We start from the raw sequence: 16,193 nt of genomic DNA, 5'->3' as shown, positions 1-16,193 counted from the left end.
CAGAGTTCGAGAGGGCGGCCCAGGTGCCGTCCTCGGCGGAGCAAGAGTTCTGGGGGGCGGCCCGGGCGTCGTCCTCGATGGAGCAAGAGTTCTGGGGGCGGCCCGGGCGCCGTCCACGGCAGAGCAAGAGTTCTGGGGCGAGGTCCGGGCGCCGTCCTCGCCGAAGCAAACTTGGACAAGGCTGACGTGAGCGAAGCAGGCTAGAGCCAGTCAGACGTGGACCAGGCAGACGTGGACCAAGCAGACGAGAGCCAGGCAGACATGGACCCAGCAGGCGAGGACCCAGCAGGCGAAGACCCAGCAGGCAAAGACCCAGCAGGCGAAGACCCAGCAGGTGAGAGCGCAGCGGACTGGACGCAGCGTGGACCCCTCGACATAGCAGGGTGGAGCAAGTTGCTGACCCACAGCGTGACGGAGCTGAGTGAGGCGGCGACCCACGGCGTGACGGAGCTGAGCGAGGCGTCCGTCCGGACCCTCGGTGAGACAGAGCGGAGTGAAGCGTCGGTCCAGACCCTCGGCGTGGCGCAGCAGAGAGAGGCGTCGGTCCAGACCCTCGGTGGAATAGGCTGAGGCAAGGCGTCGACAGGAACCCTTAGTGTAACCCAGGAGGGGGAGCTGAGGCGCTGTCGTCCGCGATCCCCTCGAAGACACAGACAGGCGGTGGGCCGCAACTGCTGACCCCCACCGAGACACCGGACAGTGGAGCGTCGTCTCGGCCAACCCCCACTGAGACACCGGATGGTGGAGCGTCGTCCTCGCCGACCCTCACTGAGACACTGACCGGTAGAGAGGCGTCGCCGACCCCCTCAGGAACGCTGACCGGCAGAGAGGCGTTGCCAACCCCCTCAGGAACGCTGAATGGCGGAGAGGTGTTGCCAACCCCCTCAGAGACGCTGACGGACTTGGTAGGTTTTACTGGGGGTTCTGCAGAGGGCGCAGAGAGGTCCCAGGACTCGGGAGAGGGCACAGGGAGCTAAGAGGGCTCTGGAGGCGGCTCTGATCATGGGGCTGAAGGGTGACAGGGTGATTTGGGTGACCGGTGAGCTGGGGGTGTAGGTGGCTGAAGGCTTGTGAATGGATTATTTAAATGTCCTTTTAACTTACTGACTGTGGTGTAAATGTCAGAGTAGTGGGCCAGACTGAGGAGATTAGGACGGGACAAAAGAATCTTTGCAATAAGAGAAAAAGTGACTGGGTTGTGTCTGGGATCGGTGTTTGTGGCAGTAGATGAAAGAAGTCTGTTTATTTGAGAGGAGATGTCCCTAAGTTCAGTGGGTGGAAGTCCTGAGGTTTCTACGTGCTCCAGCTTGGGGGGAACAAGGAGAGGAACAGAGGAGAGGCTGTTCAGCGTTCTAAAACTAAAAATGGCACATGTATACAGACGCAGATCTGTATACATGCTGTTTTTAAATCCCTTCTTAAGACCCATCTTTTTTCTTTGGCCTTTGGCACAATCTGAGATGTTTGACCTTGTTTTATTGTTAATATTTTAATTACTTTAGTACTGTTTTATACTTTATACTTGACCTTTCTATTTTATGATTGTACTGTATTTCATGATTGTGTACAGCACTTTGGTCCTGTTGGTGTATAAAGTGCTTTATAAATAAAGTTGGTATGGTATGGTAAAGAGTACAAAGGTTTTCAGTCATTTGGAGCATTCTCAGTGCTTTTCTAAGAGGAAAAAGCAAATTACTCAAAGGTTACAAAAACTTGTCATAGTCGTAATATCCTTAATGAGCTGAACTTCAAAAGGTATGGTGAAGTAGTTAAAGTCTAAAATCCTGTACAAAAAAACCCACAACATTGTAAATGCTCACACTTATTTTTTTTGCTCTTCAATAAAAAACTGGCACATATAGACTTGAGTGAGAGTGTTCTTACACTTCTTCAAAGACTAAAAGAAGCAAACAAACAAAAAAGATAATTTATGCAGAGAAGATATCTGTTCTTTTAATTGAGAAATCTTTGAAATGGGTGGAAAAATAAATGTTGATGATTTATGGGTACTCGAGTTCTTGACCTTGTCAGATTCTGATTACTTTTGATAAAAACTAGAAAGACCATGGCACTTCGCTCAGTCTTTGTTGTCTTTGTTTCTTTTCCATTCTGGTCTCTGTCCTCATCTCCCCTATTATATACAAGCACTTTGAGTTGCATTGTGCTGAAAAGTGCTATATAAATAAATGTACCTACCTAACTACCTATTAAAAACGTTTGATAAAAAGAATGAATGGACTCAAAATACAGAACCATTTTCCAATAAATGCAGGGGGAAATGTTTCAGCTGTTTTGGATAAGGAGAAAGCAGAATCACGAGTTAAAGGATTTATTAAAATTCACAGTGGCCACAACTTAACAAAAGCAGTCAAAAGAGAAAGGAAAAGTAGGAACAGTATGGGAGGACAGTTGAGTTAAAACAAGAAACCACAGCTGCTGCTTTTCCTACAAGGCTAATGCAGCAGTTACTTTGATATATTTATTTAACGCAGTTAGCATAACAGTCACACAATACCAGCATGTTGCCTGCCTGGTCTCTTCTTTGCAGTTAGTGTAAGCTAGCTAGCTGTAGCAGGGACACATCAGTGAGTTAATGGGAGAAGAAGAATCATGATTCCCGATTCAGTAAAATGACTCACAAGTTTTAAACGATTCATTCAGGACTCGCACATCACTACTACCGTAAGTTTTGATATACTCTAAAAAGCAATAACATTCATTAAAAATGTGCAAGTACAACATTTCACTGAACTTTACAAAGCTCCAACTTTGACAACAGCGTGTTCATGAATAGAGTCCACTTGACCCTACAAATTCCTATTATTACTGCTGTTCATAAAACAGGACCAGAGAAAACAGGACTTAAACTTATGATTTTCGTCAGCATGCAACAAATATTACATACATCAACACACATTCAACACAATACATATAATTTAAACCAAAGATGTTTTGTGCTGTAATATATATTTTCACGTATAAATTAATATTTGTCAAAGTTAAGAGAGACACTTCCACAAAGGAAAATGTTATGGGTTCAGACAAGCAATTAAGACCTCAGGACAACTCACAGGTAGGAACTCAAACATGAGTTTCCATAGTGACAAAAACAAAAGTACAGAGATGAGATGGATTGGGGGGATGAGGCAGATAAAACAGCATCAGTCAGAGAGCTGCCGGAGGTCAGTTGCTTCCTGTAATGATGGAGCAACCTGAGCTCTGCTTCCCAGAGCTCTTCAACATCTCCTGCAGGAGGCAAAAACGGCCTCATTTTGAGTTGTTGTTGATGTACATCATATTGTCCTCCATCTCTCTGCTCACTGCATCTCTCAACCTGCTGGTCATCATCTCCATCTCACACTTTAGGTGAGAACTAAAAAGAAGTATCACAAAAGTATAATTATACAGGAGTGTTTATTTCATGTCACTTTTTATTGTAACTCAACCATTGCTATAAATGGTGACCATTAAAAAGTTTTTGTGGTAATTAATATGTTTCTGTTCGTCCTACACAGGCAGCTCCACACGCCCACTAACCTGCTCCTTCTTTCTCTGGCCGTCTCTGATTTCTTTGTTGGTTTTATCATGTTTTTTCAAATACTGCTCATTGACGGCTGCTGGCACCTCGGTGACCTCACATGTGTCATGTATAATAGTGTAGCATATTATGTTACGGCAGCCTCAGTCGGAACCATGGTGCTCATATCTGTTGATCGTTATGTAGCCATTTGTTACCCTCTGCATTACTTAACCAAAATTACACATAAGAAAGTGAAAATCTGTGTCTGTTTGTGCTGGATCTGTTCTGTGATATTTCAAAGTCTGACTCAAACGGAAAACCTAAAACAACCAGGCAGATATAACTCCTGCGCTGGACAGTGTGTTGTAGTTATCAACTATATAGCTGGATTAGCAGATCTTATTGTTTCATTCATTATTCCCATTACTGTTATTGTAGTTCTGTATCTGAGAGTGTTTGTGGTTGTTGTGTCTCAGGCTCAGGCCATGCGCTCTCATGTCACAGCTGTCACTATCAAGTGTTCAGGAACACCAAAAAAATCTGAGCTGAAAGCAGCCAGGACACTTGGGATTGTTGTAGTTGTGTTTATAATGTGTATGTGTCCCTTTTATTGTGTTGCTCTCACAGGCCAGGATACCGTACTTAATGCTTCATCTGCAACAATTGAAGTATTTTTGTTCTACTTTAACTCTTGTCTAAACCCCATCATCTATGTCTTTTTCTATCCCTGGTTCAGAAAATCAATTAAACTCATTGTTACACTTCAGATAGTGCAAACTGACTCCTGTAAAGCCTCTATACTGTAGTGCATGATCATCCTCTCCTTTTATTTAGAGTTATAGATGATAAGGTCAGAGTAAAATGAGAATCTATACATTGTTTAAGTACAAAAATAATGTATAAAAGAATAATATATGACCAATGAGGGAAAATAGGGAACACTAAACAGAACAACTACTCTAGCTTTGACTCCTTAATAAATTTTAGTGAGCTGTCAGCAGTTCCACTATAAATTAAATGTTAATTGTATGCCGCTCTGAACTGTTTAAATCGTAAAAATCAAATGAGTTTTTATACTTCTGAAAGTTAATAATCATGTTGCAGCATTAAAAACACATGATTTTTCTTTTTATTTTAGTAATGAAAAATATTACTTAAATAAAGAATTAAAAAAAAAATTTCATTATGATGTCCCTTTTACTTGTGTTTTGTTTTTCAATGTCTAAAGCAGTGGTGTCCAATCCTGGTCCTGCAGGGCCACTATCCTGCATGGTTTAGTTGTTTTTCTGCTTTGACACACCTGATTTGAATGAATTAGTGATTAACAGGCTTTTAACAGGCTGAACAGCAGGGATAAAACTAAACTAAGCAGGTTAGTGGTCCTCCAGGACCAGGATTTGACACCATTGGTCTAAAGGCACCGCATATCTGTTGTGGACAGATCATCCCACCATGCAGTCAGTCCATCTGAAAGCTTGTTCTTTAGTTAAACAAAGTCTGGAATGTATTCATTATAAATTGAGATTTTGGATTGTAGGTAAAACATATAATTAAACTAATACAAGATAATGAAGAGACTCAAAGGGTATGGAGGAGAACCAGACAGAGCATTAAAGCACAGTGATCAACCGCAAAGGGGTGAAGATTGAGAGCCTAAAAGCACTGGGGCTGCTGAGGAGATTGGAGACAGGTGGCTGAATGATAACAGGGAACAGGTGCAGGCGAGTGTGGCAGGAGAGAGGAATGATGAAACACTAGGGAACAACTGAACACAAAGAAAATACAAAATGTACACATCACAAAGCATAAACAACAGACCCCCCCCCACACACACACACAAAGTAATAAACATAAAAACTACTTTAAAAACAACCAAAACATACTCACTGATTACATTAATAACTTTCAACATTTAATCTTGATCACACACCGAAACAAGTTCAGTTACCCTTGATTTTACAATTTATTCACATCACACTCTATACATACTGTTTGTTTAAGACAATATATCATTCAAATGCAAAATAAATCAAACACAAAAGGGACATGAGTGTCAGTTCTTAAAAGGCCTTCATCTCTATTTCATCAGTGACAAAACAAGAATAGATCAAATTTATGTTTTAGAACTACATGAAATGAGCACAGTATAATATTAATTTACATTTTGGCAGAATGAACTTCCATGGCTGAGTAGCACAATGCAAAGTGTCAGATGCAGTGATGTAAAGCACGCCGCCACTGGATTCTAGAGCAGTGTAGATGTGTTTTCTGGAGTGACGAATCGCACTTCTCAGTCTGGCAACCCAGATGAATCTGGGTTAGGCAGTTGCCGGGAGAACGATACCTGTCAGACTACAAAGTGCCAAGTGCAAAGTGGTTTACTTTACTTATATAATTTATACATTAATTTGGCTCAGACACTTTTTTCTGCCCAAGTTATATAAAATAAAATTAGGACCATCGTATTCAAAAGGAAAAGGTCCATGCAATTATCACTTCTAAAAGGGTAAATGGACTGTATTTATATAGTGCCTTTCTAGCCAACCAGGCCACTCAAAGTGCTTTACAACACAATCTGTGCCCTCATTTATCCATCCAGATAGACTTTACTACATCTCTACAAAGCTAATCTGAAATAATTATTCTATGGAGACTAATCAGTGCTTTAAACTTCATTCATGGGGCACACATCAAAGAAAACAAGGGGTTTAGTGTTATGTCCAGGGAAACTTTGACATGTGACTCCTGCCAGGAATCGAACCAACTCTCTCATTGGAAGACAACTGCTCTAACCACTGAGTCACAGCTGCCCTGGAAATCAATAGTGATCACCCTTGACCCATGAGGTGTCCAGCTGTGTAGGATTTCAAGGCTGGACTACTGTATTTGTCTCCACCAAGGAGCCTGTTTTCCTTAGCAGTGGTTTGTTTGTCTGTCTGTCTGTCTGTCTGTCTGTCTGTCTGTCTGTCTGTCTGTCTGTCTGTCTGTCTGTCTGTCCATCCAGATAACTTAAAAACTAATACATGGATTTGGAGGAAATGTTCAAGAAATGCTGGGGTTCTCACAAGACACAAATGATTAAATTTTGGTGGTGATCTGGTCAAAGGTCAAGGTCAGAGATGAGCATGTACTCTAACTCTGCAACTGTGCAATTTAGGAATGTCGAACTGCACAGCTGGACACCTCATGGGGTAAGGGTGATCACTATTGATTTCCAAGTCGAGAAGTGACCCATTTGATAAAATCTCTATGCTCCAGCAGATGACCTCTCCGCAAAGGATTTTATGTTTTCGGCCGTGTCCGTTGCTTTATTTGTCCATCTGTCAAAGCCCCCACATACTTCACTCCCCGAAGGTCCGCACGTATTTGAGGCGGTCGTCCACCGGACATGTCCGCACAAAGATAATTTTTTATGACCACGTACGCGTACTCGGTGTAGTACAATAAACGGCGATGGCGTGCGACACCATTCGCTCTCAGTTAAGAATCAGCGCCAGTGCTCATCTCGACTGCCACTCTCTATGCAGCACTGACAGGTGTGCGGTGGCTGCCCTGTTGGTGAAGAAAAAGGGCTAAAAGGCACCTTCTTTTATTTTGTTTTTTAAGGTAAGAGGCAAGCGACCTCTTCCTCCTTGTCCGGTGACGCCGTGACTGAAATTTGTCATGGGAGACTTTTAGGCAATCTGTATGCTTGAGTATGAAGTCTCAACCGTCCGCAGACAGTCCACCTGGAGTCGGCGCAGCTCACGGAGTACGCACAGTACACCTGAGTAAGTGGCGGCCTTTGCCAAGATCACAGAAAAACTAATGAACAGATCTCAAAGAACTTTTTAGGAAGAGTTGGGGTTGTCACAAAAAAAAGAAAAAAATCAATTTTGGTGGTGATCCAGTTAATGATATTATTATTATTTTTTTAAAGATCCTATTGTTCCATATTTTCCTAGCATAGCTGAGCCCTTGAAAAGTTCAGACCACTTTTAGGTTCCTATTTGTAGAAGAAAACATCATTTTACTTTAACAAATCATCAGCAGTACTTCCTTTAATCTAATCTCCATGGAAAAAATTAAACAGATAAGTGTGGAGCCTGAAACAGAAGGCGGAGATAAAACAGCTGGATCACAACAAAACAGAGAAGTTTCACACTTCAACATTTCCATCTGCAGTAATGGAGGAAACTGAGCTCTGCTTTCCACAACTCTTTAACTCTTCCTGCAGTCGACTAAAGCTCCCTTACATTGAGGTTATGCTCTACTATATTGTGCTTTCCTTCATCTCTGTGCTAACTGCACTTCTCAACCTGCTGGTCATCATCTCCATTTCACATTTCAGGTTGCTACATAACATTTTAACACAATTTACTTTGTTATTACAGATAACTGATATAAAAAGTCTATTTCTGTCCATCCACAGACAGCTGCACACTCCCACCAACCTCCTCCTCCTCTCTCTGGCTGTTTCAGACTTTTTTGTTGGTCTCTTACTGGTTTTTCAAATTCTGCTAATAGACGGCTGTTGGATTCTTGGTGACATCGTGTGCTCTCTATATCAGTTTTTAGCTTATTTTATCACTTCTGCATCAATAGGAACCATGGTGCTGATATCTATTGACCGTTATGTTGCTATTTGTTTCCCTCTGCATTACTCTACCAAAATCACACAGGACAGAGTAAAGGTCTGTATTTGTGTTTGTTGGATCTCTTCATCAATATTTCAAAGTCTGATTCTAAAGGATAACTTGAAACAACCAGGCAAATATAACTCTTGCATTGGAGAGTGTGCCTTTGTGATCAGCTACATTGCAGGATATGCTGATCTGACAGTTTCCTTTATTGCTCCCATTACTGTGATTGTAATATTGTACCTCAAAGTGTTTATGGTTGTTGTGTCTCAGACTCGAGCAATGCGCTCACACGTTGCAACATTTCCTCTTCACAGTTCAGTAAAAGCTAAAAAGTCTCAGATTAAAGCAGCAAAGACTCTTGGTGTTGTTGTAGTTGTGTTTCTACTGTGTATGTGCCCATATTACTGTGTTGCACTCACAGGTGAAGATAACTCTCTCAGTACTGCTTCTGCAACATTTGTAATATGCTTGTATTTTTTTAACTCCTGTCTAAACCCAATTATCTATGCCTTTTTTTACCCCTGGTTCAGAAAGTCAATCAGGCTCATTTTTACGCTTCAGATATTAAAGCTCAACTCCTGTGACACCAACATGTTGTAGAATGCTACAGCGCTGGATTGGTGGGGTGACCTACATTGAAGGCATTGGGTGAAGGTTGGAAGTCCCTGTATTCTTGTTGTTCCATATGTGGCATGGTCTGCAGTGTAGTCAAATGCAATGACTCAGAATGAATGGTTAATTTAAGTGGGCATTTATGCTAGAACTCCCACTGAGAATTTTTACTGAATGTGAACTTTGACCTTAATGTGTGTTGTTTGACTGAGGAGCTTGAACTGAGTACAGATCACTTTGTCAATAACAAACAAGTTGTGTGAAATGAGAATATTTTTGGACAAACCTTAGACTACTGTTTCTTCTCAAGGCCAGGATTTTTGATTTTATATATATATTTTTTAAATTTGAAAAGATGCGACAGTCACTCTTGCTTTGAGACAAGTACAAGTTAGTTTGCTAAAATACAACCAAGAAGCATTGCTTAAGATAAAGATGGCAGACTTCCCCCTATGGAAGTAGAGTTATGTGGCGACCTTCTGAGGAGACAATGAAAATGGAGAAAGAACATATTCTGGCACAGCTTAACAAACAAAATCCAGCTATACCCTCTCTTTCTCACAAATGTCTATTCTTTTGACAACAAGATAGATTTTATCCAGGTACAATCCAAGGTGGTGGACTTTGTGTACATCAGCAATATATGGTGCAGCAATGATGCATTTAGTACAACTGACTTCACAACTGGTGAAATACATGATGGTAAATGTTGGCCTTTCTACTAGTTGTGAGAACTCACTGTACCTTTGATAGTAGCTGTGTTCAATCATGTCAGTGGTAACACCTGGGAGGATTTGAAGGAACCGTTATTCAGCCTGACACATTTTATCCAAATAGGTTACATTACAACACTTATGTTTATTTCGCAACTAGAGAAAGTAATACAGTATAATTTGGTATACAAAAATAGTCAAAATCAAGTTTAGGATTACTTATATAGCACTTTTAAAAACAAACAGATATTGGTCAATACACCAATGAACATTTTTTATTTAATTTACAGTATTGTACATAAGATAAAGACATAACAAGAAAGCACAACACCAGAGAATTGAATAAAGAAAATGAATAAAACCAAAGAAAGAAATGGACATCACATATTATATGATGGTGTAAGGGAAAGGGTATATTTTATTTTGAGATGGAGATGTTTGAATTGTTAATGATTTATAAATTATAATATATCGGGGCACCACCCTTTCAAAGAGGGAAATATTACATAAATCTATAATTTTTAGTTATCATTATCAAGGTTTTAACTATCCTAAATCATGAGTTCTTCACTTCAGATTAAAATCATAATCATATCAAAACACACACACACACACACTGAATTAAGTTTTGCACTATTTATGTGATTTTTTTAAATAAACAAATATAACACAAGTTCTGGCATGTTATGAAAATATTACATGTTTGAATATGGTAATAACATACTGATTGAGGCATAAAGGTTAAACAGAAAGTCTAAATTAATCGAAGAAGTTAAAATTTTGAGGCAGAAGGGGTTTGAGAAATTAACTTTGCATAATGAAAATCACAATTATTATTATGGAATTGACCACCTGAGTGAGAAACTCTATAGATCAGCTCGAAGCACCATTAAAAGCCACTCATCAAACGGTTCAGAGAGTTCATCCTACCAAGAGAAGAATCCGTCTGGCTGCTGTCACTCGGTACCAGCCAGGAATTTTTAGGCCACGGCAGGAGGAAGGTGACCGGAAGGTGTCGTTTCCAGGACACTTTCTGTCAGCAGAAATTGAGTCGAACCTTCGGCTGGTTCCGGTGGTCCAAACAGTCGGCAGCTCATCTTTGGCAGGCAGGTGAACGACCCTTAGATGGTCGTTCGAAGCTGATTTGATGGTTAGGCTGGGGTGAAGAGTCAATCTCACAAAGACGATGCAGTGGAACTTAATATATGCTCTGACTGTTACTTATTTAACTGACTTCCTAAATTAACTTCAATGTCTCCCACTGAAAGAAACTAAAAAACTTCTTAACAACAAAAATTTGGTTCAAAACGAAAATATGATGAAGCCAGCAATGTGGAAAAACAAAACAAACATGAATACAAAACAAAAGCAAAGAGAGGAAAAAGTTAAAAAGAGACGAGACCAGACCAGAGGGGCGGAGAGAGGGCGGAGAGAGCGCGGAGAGCTTTGCGCTAGACCTTTTAAACAAAGCCGGGGGTTGGGCTTGTCAGAGCCGCAGTTCTCAAAAGACAGGCAGGAGTTTTGGTGGACATTTAGCCAATGAGCAGTACTCTCCTCGGAGGCAGAAATACCTAAACTTGATTAGATATTTGCATTCCTTTTCTGCCTCAAAATGAAATTTAATTAGCAAAAGGGGAAGCAGATGCGATCAGTGATTAAGTTAAGTCTTCTCACATGAAGTTGATCCTTTAGAACTCAATGAATTCTGGTTATTAGCACTGTAAAACATATTGATACACTTGTAACCTGATGGGAGGTACTGAGTGGGTTTTACTTACACATGTCCCATATTACGGTCAAATGGCATTAATGTTTTTACATGACATCAGATATGCAAATGAATGAAAGCTAAACAGAAAACACATAGACATAAAAACATCAAAGATGAAATGTGTGACTCTTGTAATTTTTAAAATAAGAACCTGTGGTTGCTCTTGTAAAAAGAAAAGAGAAAAAAAAAATAACGTTAGCACAATATTACATTTTAACATGAAGGTTGCAGTCCAGAAACTTATTTTGAACAGATTAGAAAGTTCACATTTGATAATATAGTCCAAACTATACTGTGCAGAGACCAGAATACCAAAAAGGGCACTGTGGTACTTTCTTTCCAGGTCTAAAGGAATTTGATCATTCCTTTGACGTTCGTAGACCGAAGGCGTTATCCATTTCTTGAGTTTAACTGGGTCTTTGATTGTTCTCTTCTCAGAATGTAAATTACTTCCAAAGTAGTACAATTGACACATTGTTTTAGTCTTTGGGGTCACAATGTCTGAGAAGGAAGTGTAACTCTTGTTTCGAGTCAACAACAGTGTGTCAGGTTTTTAACTTAGTCAAAGAGAAAGAGCAGCACAGCGACTGACAGACTCAGGAGACGAAGGTTACGGTAAGTGATTTTATTTACAGCGAGAAATGCAATAGTCAACTGGAGCCTGGATCTGGAAGAGAGGATGAGGGTAAGTACGTGAGTGATCTTTCTGGATTTAACAGGCTGAGATGAGTGAGTAATTTCCAGGAGTGTTTCTTCTTACAGAGAGGAAGAGTGAGTCCAGCGTTGAAGGAGATGATGAGGTGAGTACTCGCTGGTAGTGGCATTTCCAGTTTGTAGATTTCTGGATGGCTGAGGTAAGTGCGTCCTCCACAGGTTGCAGAAAAGAGAGGCAGACAGGCACAGGTAAGTAGCTCTGGGTACTTAGCTCGTTGGTGGCTCGGGGTACCGATCAGACTGGACATCCCGGAACACAGGTAACTCTAGTGGAGTACAAAAACACAAAGGCACACTTAGGAAAATCTCTAAGTTCACAAGGTAAGGTAAAAGGCTCAGAGACTTTACCACGAGACAAAAAATGCTCCAGCGCTGGTCTGATCCCCACCGCGGCCTTAAGTACACGTACTCCCTGATGAGCCTGATCTTCTGCAGGTGTGGATGATGTGATGACTCAGCCAATAGGAGGACAAGATGGCCCATGAGGAAGTAACTCACAGATCACCACACAGTGAGTTTATGGCTATTGTATGGGTCATCAGAAGGGGAACCTGCTAGCATGTGGCTCCTTTTGGTCTGATAAGATCAATAGAGGCCTCTGGGTTTCTTCTCAAAACACTGGTGGTTTAGTTTAGGTGAAATAGTCCATTTTTGCATTAGGCTGTTAATGCAAAAATAATCCAAACTCTGACTTATGACATTACAATGGGAAAATTTAAACTCTCATGCTAAATTAAAAGCTAAGCACAAATGTGTTTTAAGATAAGAATTATAAACAACAAGAGTTGGAGCTGCTAACACATGCAGATTTCACTCACAAACACAGCTGATGCTCACTGTGCAGTTTGCTTTGACACCACCATATAAACACAACTGGCCTGACACACAGGGCTGTTCTATAAGACTGACTGAGTTAGATTCCTAAGTAAATGGATATTTAAAAAGTGAAGATGGTGCCAAAAAGGCAATAAGTGAAAAGCAAAAGGCACTGGCAAAAGGTAAGACCAAATGGACCAAATTGAGTGAGTTTTTGTCAAAGCTGTCATTTTCAGAGTCGGTGTGCAGACAACGTCTGCCATAGATATAACTACGGAACAAACTGTATATTTTTGTTGATGCTACTGGCAAAGAGAAATTCAGACTGCCAAACTGTTCAAGCTATGCAAGACTAAAACAATTTTGCAAAATAAATTATCAACTGCTTTCAGATCTTGAGTCATTTATTACCTCCACTATGGAGGTTATGATTTCAGTAGTGTGTGTTTCTTTGTCTGTCTGTCTATCTGTGCACAAGTCTACTCAGGAAGTTACAAAAGTTTTATGAAATTTTCAGAAAAACATGCAACAAGGAGCAAGGGATTAAATTTTGGTGCTGATCTGGTCAAATATCAAGGTCACAGGAGATCCTGTGCTCTAACTCTGCAACAGTGTAATGCAGGAATGTCAAACTGCACAGCTGGACACCTCATGGGTCAAAGGTGATCACTATTGATTTCTAGGTCAAAGGTCAAGGTCACAGGTGACCTATTTAACCCCTGTGCCAAAGAAGTTATGTTTTCGGCCATGTCTGTTGGTGTCTTTTTCCTTCTGTTAACAAGATAACTAATAATAATAATAACTAACTGGAAAAACTAGAGAATTGATTTCATTGAAATTTTTAGGATATGTTGGGGTTGTTACAAAAATCAACAGATCCCATTTCGGTGTTAATCCAGATTATGATATTGTTATTTTTATTTTTTTAAAGAACTTGTTCTATATCTTTCTAGCATAGTTGACCCCCTAAACAGTTCAGACCAGTTTTAGTTTTCTGTTTGTAGAAGAAAACATAATTTTACTTTAACAAATCATCAACAGAAACTCTTGTAATCTAATCTCCATAGAGAGAATTAAACAGACAAGTGTGGAGCCTGAAACAGAAGGCGGAGATAAAGCAGCTGGATGAGAACAAAACAGAGAAGTTTCACGATTTAACATTTCCACCTGCAGTAATGGAGGAAACTGAGCTCTGCTTTCCACAACTCTTTAACTCTTCCTGCAGTCGACTAAAGCTTCCTTACATTGAGGTTATGCTCTACTATATTGTGTTTTCCTCCATCTCTGTGCTAACTGCACTTCTCAACCTGCTGGTCATCATCTCCATTTCACATTTCAGGTTGCTACATAACATTTTAACACAATTTACTTTGTTATTGCTGATAACCAATATAAAAAGTACATTTCTGTGCTTCCACAGACAGCTGCACACTCCCACCAACCTCCTCCTCCTCTCCCTGGCTGTTTCAGACTTTTTTGTTAGTCTCTTACTGTTTTTTCAAATTCTGCTAATAGACGGCTGTTGGTTTCTTGGTGACATCATGTGCTCTCTATATCAGTTTTTAGCTTATTTTATCACCTCTGCATCAATAGGAACCATGGTGCTGATATCTATTGACCGTTATGTTGCTATTTGTTACCCTCTGCATTACTCTACCAAAATCACACAGGACAGAGTAAAGATCTGTATCTGTGTTTGTTGGATCTCTTCATCGATAGTTGAAAGTCTGATTCTAAAAGATAGTTTGAAACAACCAGGCAAATATAATTCCTGTATTGGAGAGTGTGTCATTGTCATCAGCTACATTGCAGGAGTTGCTGATCTGACAGTTTCCTTTGTTACTCCCATTACTGTGATTGTAATATTGTACCTCAGAGTGTTTATGGTTGTTGTGTCTCAGACTCGAGCAATGCGCTCACAGGTTGCAACATTTCCTCTTCACAGTTCAGTAAAAGCTAAAAAGTCTCAGATGAAAGCAGCAAAGACTCTTGGTGTTGTTGTAGCTGTGTTTCTACTTTGTATGTTCCCATCTTACTGTGTTGCACTCACAGGTGAAGATAACTCTCTCAGTACTGCTTCTGCAACATTTGTAATATGCTTGTTTTATTTTAACTCCTGTCTAAACCCAATTATCTATGCCTTTTTTTACCCCTGGTTCAGAAAGTCAATTAGGCTCATTTTTACGCTTCAGATAGTGCAGCTCAACTCCTGTGACACCAACATGTTGTAGAATGTCACAGCGGTGGATTGGTGGGGTGATCTACATTAAAGGCATTCGGTGAAGATTGGAAGTCCCTGTCGTCTGGTTTTTAGTGGACTCAAAAGCAATGACTGAGAAGGAATGGTCATTTAAGTGGACATTTATAAATGAACTGCCACTGAGAATTTTTACTCAACGTGAACTTTGACCTTAATGTGTGTTGTTTGGCTGAGGAACTTGAACTGAGTACAGATCACAATGTCAACAAAAAAGAAACAAGTTGTGTGAAAATAGAACATTTTTGGACAAATACTAGACTACTGTTTCTTCTTGAGGGCAGGATTTTAGATTTTATTTTTCTAAAGTTTGAAAAGATGTGACAGTCACTATTGCTTAGAGACAGGTACAAATTTGTTTGCTAAAATGCAACCTAAAACTGTTGCTTGACATGAAGATTACCGACCTCCCATTATGGAAGCAGAGGTACATGGCAACCTACTGAGGAGGCAATGAAAATGGAGAAAGAACAAATATTCTGGCACAGCTTAACACACACCATCCAGCTATACCCTCTCTTTCTCACAAATGACTATTCTTTTGACAAAAAGATTTTAGCCAGGTACAATCCAAGGTGGTGTACATCAGCAATATATGGTGCAGCAATGATGCATTTAGTACAACTGACTGTTCACAGCTGGTAAAATACATGATGGTAAATGTTGGCCTTTCTACTAGTTGTGAGAACTCACTGCCACTTTGATAGGAGCTGTGTTCAATCATGTCAGTGGTAACACCTGGGAAGATTTGGAGGAACAATTAATCAGTCTGACACATTTTATCCAAGTAGGTTACATTACAAAAACAGTTTATTTTGGAACTAGAAAAAAAATAATGCATTGGATCTGGTGTACAAGAAAGTCAAATTCAAGTTTAAGAATATTTATATAGCACATTTAAAAACAAATAGCCATTGGCCAATACACCAATGAGCAGTTTTTTTAAATTTTATTTACAGTATTGTACATAAGATAAGGACTTAACAAGAAAGCACAAGACCAGAGAATTAAATAAAGAAAATACATAAAACCAAAGAAAAAACTGGCCATCACATATATGATGGGAATATTTTAACTCTCATGCTAAATTAAAAGCTAAGCACAAATGTGTTTAAGATAAGAATTATAAACAACAAGAGTTGGAGCTGCTAACACATGCAGATTTCAC

The 16,193-nt window shown here is 40.0% G+C and overlaps 3 protein-coding genes across 3 annotated transcripts; all 3 read left to right on the top strand.

The window, feature by feature from the left end:
- The first annotated feature begins 3,198 nt into the window (after positions 1-3,198).
- LOC108228788 (trace amine-associated receptor 13c-like) lies at positions 3,199-4,548 on the top strand. Its single transcript, XM_017404405.3, has 2 exons — positions 3,199-3,366; positions 3,516-4,548. Exons 1-2 carry the CDS (start codon positions 3,200-3,202, stop codon positions 4,324-4,326), a joined length of 978 nt encoding a protein of 325 aa, XP_017259894.2. The 5' UTR covers position 3,199; the 3' UTR covers positions 4,327-4,548.
- A 3,138-nt stretch (positions 4,549-7,686) lies between these two features.
- Positions 7,687-8,742, top strand: LOC108228787 (trace amine-associated receptor 13c-like). Its single transcript, XM_017404403.1, has 2 exons — positions 7,687-7,850; positions 7,932-8,742. The coding sequence occupies exons 1-2, from the start codon at positions 7,687-7,689 to the stop codon at positions 8,740-8,742; spliced, it is 975 nt and encodes a 324-aa protein (XP_017259892.1).
- Positions 8,743-13,939: 5,197 nt separating this feature from the next.
- Positions 13,940-14,999, top strand: LOC108228786 (trace amine-associated receptor 13c-like). The gene is made up of 2 exons (XM_017404402.2): positions 13,940-14,107; positions 14,189-14,999. The coding sequence occupies exons 1-2, from the start codon at positions 13,944-13,946 to the stop codon at positions 14,997-14,999; spliced, it is 975 nt and encodes a 324-aa protein (XP_017259891.1). The 5' UTR covers positions 13,940-13,943.
- Positions 15,000-16,193: the final 1,194 nt, after the last annotated feature.

This window comes from Kryptolebias marmoratus, linkage group LG6 (genome assembly GCF_001649575.2).
Source record: "Kryptolebias marmoratus isolate JLee-2015 linkage group LG6, ASM164957v2, whole genome shotgun sequence".
NCBI lineage: Eukaryota > Metazoa > Chordata > Actinopteri > Cyprinodontiformes > Rivulidae > Kryptolebias > Kryptolebias marmoratus.
The sequence above is the reverse complement of the archived record's forward strand: the minus strand, read 5'-3'. Positions and strand labels throughout refer to the sequence as shown.